Genomic DNA, 8,306 nt, shown 5'->3' with positions numbered 1-8,306 from the left:
AGCTAGTTTGAGCTCATTTTGTGCCTTTGCCTTTCTAATCTTGCCCCATAGTGACCTTTACTCCATGGTGGTAGAGCCTTCAGGTTCTCCTTCCTTTGAAGGGCTAGGAAGGCTGATAGAGAGTAGGCAAACCTGATATAAAAATATATCCTCACAGGCAGCAGTGGGTAAAGCTTACATCAGTGGATAAAGACCACATCCATATAGCTAAAAAACACCAAACATGGTAGGCCATGCGTCCCTTGAGGAACCTCCCTTATGTCTAATCCTAACCTGTCCTGCTTTCGTTTAAGGCCACTGCTTCTTGTAATATGTCCTTAGTCAACTTAGAAAATAGGTCTCCCCTTTATGAGGTTCCCCTTCACTTTCTCAGACAAAAGGGAGCCTAAGGCAGAGATCCGGTCTGTATTCATGTACACTAGCTGCCCCACCATGCTATACCATCACCTCCACACACCCAAACAGAAGCTTGTAGGACAGCACAGTCAAGGACACATGGCAAGAAAGCATTGTGCAAACACATGGCCAAAACATGGACAGCCTTGGCCTCCAATGGATCATGGGTTTTGGGGGCTGAATCCAGTCTGTTCCAGGAGGAGCAAACTCTCCTTCTCTCCCTCCAAAGGATAGGTAAGCAGCACGCTCTTCCACTAGAGCCTGGAACTCACCACTAGTGAATTTCCCGTTTCCAAAAGGAGAATAACCTGGGTAGGGGGTAATTTGACCCTTAGGTCATATCCTTTAAGTATTTAATAGAATGATCCTACCTTCTCTTCTCACTTTATTCCTTTAAAAACAGGGCAAGAGAACCTGTGGCTCCTTAGAGCAATATTACAGCTCCCTTCATTGCCCATGTTATATACCGCATGGATTCTAGAGTGACCAGATGTCCCGATTTTATAGGGACAGTCCTGATTTTTGGGTCTTTTTCTTATATAGGCTCCTATTGCCCCCCACCCCGGTCCCGATTTTTCACACTTGCTGCCTGGTCACCCTAATGGAGCCTGCTAATCTGTGCTGCCAGACATTAACCAGTCTCACATGGTTGGCAAGCCAGCAACCACTCTCATTTTGTAGTAGTGAAGATGCTGTGCATGAACTGAGGAGAAGGCAGGATACCTAATCATTGCATAACACTGGCAGTGGCAAAGCAGAGATACGGGGAGGATCTTGAAGAGGATCATGGATAGGTAAAAGTAAAGGCTTAGATGCATCTTGTAAACCAAATTTGATTAGATTTGTCTCATTCCTCATTTCTTACTTGCAGGCAGCCTGACTGTGTGTACTCAGGTGGTGCAGCCTCTGGTAGCTGGCTACATGTAAACTTGGCAATTCCTGCATCAGGGAATCATTGTTTAGCATGGAGGGCAGTGTATCATGTAAGCTAAACAACAGCCTATCTGTAATAAAACAACGAATCCTGCACAAGCAGTGTCTGCCTCCCTTTCCCCCAGGAGTTAGACTGCCCCATTCACACTATCCCTGAGTTACAATTACTTAAGTCCTTTAACCATGATTCCTTTTACGTCAGACCTTCCAATCTGTTGATCATCATTTTTGCATTCATTTGTATTCTTTCTATGTTATCACTATCTTTTTAACGGTGAGATACCCAAATCTGTACACACTGGATCAAATTCAGCTCTGGTCATGCTGGAGTTCATGTGAAGTTCATACAGTTCAGTGGAGATATTCTGGATTTACACATATATAAATGAGAGAATTTTTCCCGTTATTCTATGTGGGGCCTCACTGATGCTTCATACAGAAGAATTATTACCCCCTTACAACCAAAAATGCTTCTCTTTAGAGATCACATTTACTTTTTAATCCTCAGTGCACTATTCCTCTTTTTAAAACCCTTTTGATAGCCTAATAGAACTCAAATTTACCTTCTGATTTGCTAGTCCCTTTGCCAGAAGGTAGTCCTTCATCTCGGCATTTCTGGTCAATCTGTGTTTCAGAAAAACAAGAATAAATGGTAGAGTTTGCTATTTAGAAGGCTTTTTAATAATTTCTACTCAGTGGATACTGCAACAATGTACAACATTGTTTCTTAAGTGGGCTAGTGAAAGATGTCATCCGGACTGTCCTGGAGAATAAAGTCGATTATTCATATAGAACGCATATAGCAATGGCAGCAGCAGTGCAAACTTCTCCATGTTGCCCTGCTGTTGAGCCTCAACACTGACCTGGAGGAAACCTTCTAGTGATGGCAGGAGTGTTCAATGTCTTTGGCCTTTGTGCTGAGACTGACAGTAAGGGTGAGGGACAATAAGTGATAATGAGCTTTGTGGTGAGAACATTTGTCCACTGGAAACTGGACTGAGACCCCACATTTATTTCTCAGTGGCCACCAGAGAGTTTTTGGGTGGCAACATCTTTCAATACTTGGGCTTGGACTTGAACCAATGATGTGGAGGTGAAGGACTCTATCCATTACCACTCCTCTGAGCCATCCAGTTCAGCCCCTCATAGCACAATTTATTAGTAGTAACTGATGATTAACAATTAATTATTATAAATAACACACTGTTTTTAAAAAAGATTGGGGCATTCCACTGTCCTCAATGCAGCTTTCATTCACATGCATCTTCTTCGCACAGCCTCTTTGAAAAGTCATGAGTAAGAAATGAGTAGGAATTTCAAGATTTGGCCCATTATATGTAAAGAGTCATCAGCACCACTGGGAGAATCCTCATTTTGATCTCATTTGCATCATTTGCTGGGTGCCCGTTTTACACCATTGTAACAACACTGACTTCCAAGGAGATACTTTTGATTTTTACACAGGGGTAAGCAAAATTAGAATCAGGATCTTCAACTTCCTAGTGGTCCCCCAGTTTATTGTGTGTCTGAACTGTGCTGTCTGTTTATAATAGATTATAAGCTCCTTGGAGCAAAGACCATGTTTTCTCTTTGCATTGGAGGATGCCAAGCGCACTGATGGAGCATCGTAATTAATAATAATAAAATATCTTCTTACATTGTAAACTCTGTGGACAGGGATAGTTTTTTTTGTTATTTATGCATACAGGGTATAGCATAATAGGGTCCTGATCCCTGACTGGGGCTTCAAAGCACTGCCACGGTAAAATCAATTAAAAAAATACTACTCTTACCCAATTATAAGCGTTGTTGATGAAAGTTATAGACAAAATGCCAATACAGTATGAAAGCAGGATTTGCCCCACAACCCCACAAAAGTCTTCATCATCCCCGTCACACTCCTTGTAATCTGGTTCTTGGCAGGCGATGGCCTCTACAGGGCCAGTATGTAAATAAAGCCACCAAAAATAGAGAAAAGGGAATCCCATTGAGTTTAGTTGATTAAGACACAGCACAATGTCGTTTCTCTCTTAGGAAATCGGATGAAAGAGGTCAAGATGGATTCTAATGCACCATGTGGTACCTTGGTAACCTATTGTTGACATTTATTTGTCTCAAGAGCTATCACAAGAAGTGGTCAGAACATGTTGATGACATCATTCTTGGAACCATAGTAACATGGATGTGTAATCTAAGCACAAAGAAGACCTATTGTATTATGTTGTGAAGTTGCATTTGCTCCAAACTTTATGTGTTTAGGTTTTTAGACCTGTTCCTGTGAGGTGCTGGGTGTCTTCAACTCCATTTCAAGTTCATGGGAGCTCAGGAAAATCAGTGCCTCCTAGGATTGGGCCCCTAATGTCGCACAATAATTCTGTTTTCATTTTTATGTTTCTGTTGCTTTTGTTCCTATGTTTGGGAAACGGATCAAAGATTGAAAGGCTTCCAGAACAACTGAAACCCTTTGATCACCACCCCGATGGGCTGGCTCTATAGCTCCATCCTCCACCCCCTTCTTCTCTTTCCTCCCTTCCCCAGGGCAACAGTCTCTTCTTACTATGTGCCTGTTGTGGGCACCCACTGCTCCTGTCTCTGGGTGGCTGGCACAGCTGCTACTGCTAAATATGTGTTTGATGGTCAGCTGCAGTTCTGGGTCCCCCCTACACTGTTCCTCTCTCTGTTGCTGCTCCCCTTAATGTCCCAGTCTTCCACTCCCACCCAGTCTTCTCACCTCAAAATGTTGTTGTGACAGGATTGTCAGGGTGCAACCTGGGACTGTGCCCCCTTAACTCACTAATCTGGGTTGTCTCTGTCAATAACTTACTGGTGACAAGCAGCGAACCCCTCCAGATGCTGTTACCACTCAGTACAACCACATATGCAGCCCCATACCCAGCCAGATTGTATGAATGCTCCCAGAGCCACTCACAAATCACGCAGAGAAAGGCACCAGCCAAATCCCCCCAGCTCCCAGCCTTGTACCACCAGAATATATTATCTTGCAACTCCTCAAGACCCTTTCTTGAGCTATTCAAGTTTATTAATTGATTCACCATTTCATCAGTGGAAAGTGGACATGCACCAGCCTTTGTAACCTGAGCAGATTTACCAAGCACTTCAGTCAAACCCACTGGTAAGGATAAACACTAGAATAAGTTTATTGATTACAGAAGATGGATTTTAAGTGATTATAAGTGATAGGCAAAAGTCAGAGTAATTACCAAAGGAAAATAAAAGATAAGCACACAGTCTAAATTCTCAACCTTATTAAACTAGGCAATATCTGGACTAAGCAGTTTTTCTCACCCCGCCGGATACTGCAGGTTGGTTACAGTCTTTCATATGCAGGCTCTCCCTGTTAGCCTGGGAACCAGTCTCCTCAGCTCCAGTATTCTCCTCATTGCCTTCAGTGTAGGTGGGAGAGGAGAAAGGATAAACTATGCAGCCTCTGCCCCATTTTATATCCTCATTCCATGTGCTTGGAGAACATAAGTCCAAGCACATCTGGGCATTGCTGAGCCACCAGGCAAGGTTGGGCAATTCCCCTGATGTGGTCTTGCACAAGTGAGTCATTGAATTGTAACTCCCTTGCTGGACAATGGCTGTTGATCCTGGTTTGACACCTGCCCAGGTGTGGGTTACCTCCCTTGTTGTTGTCTCTGGGGAGCTAATATCTGGGCGATTCCACAACTCACACCATATTTTAGTGACTACCTGTAGCAGGGTGACGACTCACCGGCGCGGCGCCTCCTGCTGGTTGTCTCGGGAATTAGCTCTTCCTCAGCAGAGATCTTCACAGCAGTTGAGTCACGGCAGCAGCTAGAGAGGTATCTCAGCCTAGAAACTAGAGAAGCCACCAGTAGTCATCACTCTTTGACAGAGCAGAAGGACCTTGAGATGATCCAGAGGGAATTGTGGTGTTTGTGTAAGTCTAATCTTATTTACGATCCAAGAATGTATGAGTTTCGCCTGTAAATAAAACTGGATACCTGTGGTGTGTATGAGATCTTCCCCTCCCTAGATCAGCACTTATTGTATGTTAGTGTAAATAGTTAAGTATAATATGCTGAATTGATGAAATGTTATAGGTCGGGGTCGGCAACCTATGGCACGCGTGCCAATGGTGGCACATGAGCCGATTTTTAATGGCACGCCGAGGTCCCGGTGAAGGGAACTCCAGGCCGGTAGCGGGCTGAGCGGAGCCGGCGGCTGAGACCCCGGCTGGCAGGAACCGGCGGCCGGAACCCCAGACTGCCAGCGGGCTGAGCGGGGCCCCGGCCCTGCTCAGCCCGCTGCCAGCCCAGGGTCCCGGCCGCCGGTCCCGCTCAGCCCGCTGCTGGCCTGGATGGATGGAACCCTGGGCCGGCAGCGGGCTGAGCGGGGCCAGCGGCTGGCAGGAGCTGGCGGACGGAACTCCAGACCGGCAGCGGGCTGAGCTGCTCTGGGGTCCCGGCCGCTGGCCCCGCTCAGCCCGCCGCTGCTCTGGGGGTTCCGGCTGCTGGCCCCTTGCCAGCCGGGGTCCTGGCTACCAGGACCCCAGCTGGCAAGGGGCCGGCAGCTGGAACCTAGAAGTGAAAGTAAAGCAGAGCGTGCATGCTCGGAGCCGGCCGATGCTGGGGCGCTCTGCTGCGGCTGGGTCCTGCTGGCTGCCGGAACTCTCCGGCAGGCTGGCGCTGGCGGCCCTGTGCACCGGACTAAGCAGCAGGCAGGCAGGCAAGTGAAACGGGCCGGCGGGAGGCGCGGTGGAGGTGTCTGCGTCCCAGCCTGTCCTGCTGCCCCTCTCTCGCCACTGGGGCTGGATACCAGGGCACTACAGGAATGTGCCGGCCCTGCGGCATGCACAGCTGCAGCCCCTCGGGGGGAAGGGAGCGGCAGGCCAGGGGGTCTTCTGCCGCCACCCCTCATTTGCCTGCAGATGCAGTGCCCCCACACAGCTGGCCCACAACTCCCTTGGCAGGAACAGCATGGGGCAGGGACCCATCCAGCATCCAGGTAACCCGGCTGCAACCGGGACTGTCCCAGGCCAGCCCCAAGCCCCCGCCCCCCCAGGGGCTGCATTCCCCCCTACATACACACCCCAACCCCCTGCCCTGAGCCCCTCGTGCCACCCAGCCCTGACTCCTGCATCATCCACATCCCCATCCCCACCCCCTGCCCTGAGCCCCCCGCACCCCAAACCCCTGCCCTGAGTGCTCCCCCCCCCACACCCACACATCCCCAGCCCCTGAGTTCCTCCCCCCTGAGGGGGTTGCAATATGACAGTACCTGTAAGAAATTTAAGTTACTTTCACCCCTGCTGGAACCCCAGACCAGCAGTGGACTGAGCGGAGCCAGCGGTGGGCTGAGTGGCTTCTCCTGCTGCTGGTCTGGGGTTCCGGCCGCCGGCCCCGCTCAGCCCACTGCCAGCCTGGGGTACCGGCAGCCAGCCCAGGGCTCTGCTCCTGACCTCGACCCAGCGCTCTTCAGTTACCCCCTGCTGTAGCCCACATTGGAAAACTCAGCAAGGAAAAGCGAGGGCAAGGATCACACTAAACTGATAAGATCTGCATTTTAATTGTATTTTAAATGAAGCTTCTTAAATATTTTAAAAACCTTATTTACTTTAAATACAATAATAGTTTATTTATATAATATAGATTTATAGAGAGAGACCTTCTAAAAACGTTAAAATGTATTACCGGCACGCAAAACCTTAAATTACAGTGAACTTGGCACACCACTTCTGAAAGGTTGCCTACCACTGTTATAGGTTATATTAATACATTAAGTGAATGGTTATATTGTCATATGTTATAAAGTCTGTGTCTTTATTGCCGTGGCGCTTCATTCTTTAAATTGTAACTTTTATTATACTTATTTCTATGTTTTCCTGATTTATCTAACATTGCAATTATTTTTCTAAATAAATATTATTTTTGTTTTCGAAGAAATTACTGCTTGTGTGCCTATTCTTGATCGGAGGGCTGTATCCTTGTCCTTTCAAGGGTCAGCAAGACTAGCTTACTCTGGGGAGCCCTCTGTATAACAGAGAGAAGCACCCTGGTAATATCCTGGAAATTCCTTTAGGGTGGACCACAACCTTGGTTACCAGGTTGGAAAAATTATAAATTAAGGTTTAAAATCAAAAGCTTTATTTTTAGGTAACATCACTGGCTTAATATAATTAGATCCAAATTTTCCAGTAACACTGTGAGGTGGCAAAATTTAAAGACAATATAAAACTACTCAAGATCATTAAGTCTAAAACTAATTGCAAAGGGTTACAAAGAGATCTCACAAAACTGGATGACTCGGTGACAAAATGGCAGATGAAATTCAATGTTGATAAATGCAAAATAATGCATGTTGGAAAACATAATCCCAATTATACATATCAAATGATGGGGTCTAAATTAGCTGTTACTACTCAAGAAAGAGATCTTGGAGTCTTCATGGATAGTTCTCGGAAAAATATCCACTCCATGTGCAGCAGCAGTCAAAAAAGTTAATAGAATGTTAGGAACCATTAGGAAAGGGACAGATAATAAAACAAAAAATATAATGCCACCATATAAATACATGGTACACACATACCTTGAATGTGCAGTTCTGGTCACCTCATCTCAAAAAAGATATATGAGAACAGAACTGAGAAAACTACGAAGAAGGGCAACAAAAATGATTAGGGACATGGAATAGCTTACATGCAAGGAAACATTAAAAGGACTGGGACTGTTTAACTTAGAAAAGAGACAGCTGTGGGGGGCTGTGATAGAGGTCTATAAAACCATAAACGGGGTGGAGAAAGTGAATAGGGAAGTGTTATTTACCACTTTACATAACACAAGAATGAGGGGATCACCCAAGGAAATTAATAGGCAGCAGGTTTAAAACAAACAGACGGAAGTACTTCTTCATACAGTGCAGTCAACCTGTGAAACTTCTTGCCCCAGGATGTTGTGAAGGCCAAAAGTATAACTGGATTCAAAAAAGAATGA

At 46.2% G+C, this 8,306-nt stretch overlaps 1 protein-coding gene across 1 annotated transcript in view; it reads right to left on the bottom strand.

The window, feature by feature from the left end:
- SSMEM1 (serine rich single-pass membrane protein 1) overlaps positions 1-3,317 on the bottom strand; it is a 4,419-nt gene extending 1,102 nt beyond the window's left edge. Inside the window, 2 exon segments of the mRNA XM_026648926.1 lie at positions 1,893-1,953; positions 3,123-3,317. Of these exon segments, the coding sequence (XP_026504711.1) occupies positions 1,893-1,953; positions 3,123-3,317 (256 nt within the window).
- Positions 3,318-8,306: the final 4,989 nt, after the last annotated feature.

This window comes from Terrapene carolina, unplaced genomic scaffold (assembly GCF_002925995.2).
Source record: "Terrapene carolina triunguis isolate 2854851 unplaced genomic scaffold, T_m_triunguis-2.0 Scaffold68, whole genome shotgun sequence".
Classification (NCBI taxonomy): domain Eukaryota; kingdom Metazoa; phylum Chordata; order Testudines; family Emydidae; genus Terrapene; species Terrapene triunguis.
This window is presented reverse-complemented; position numbering and strand designations above follow the sequence as displayed.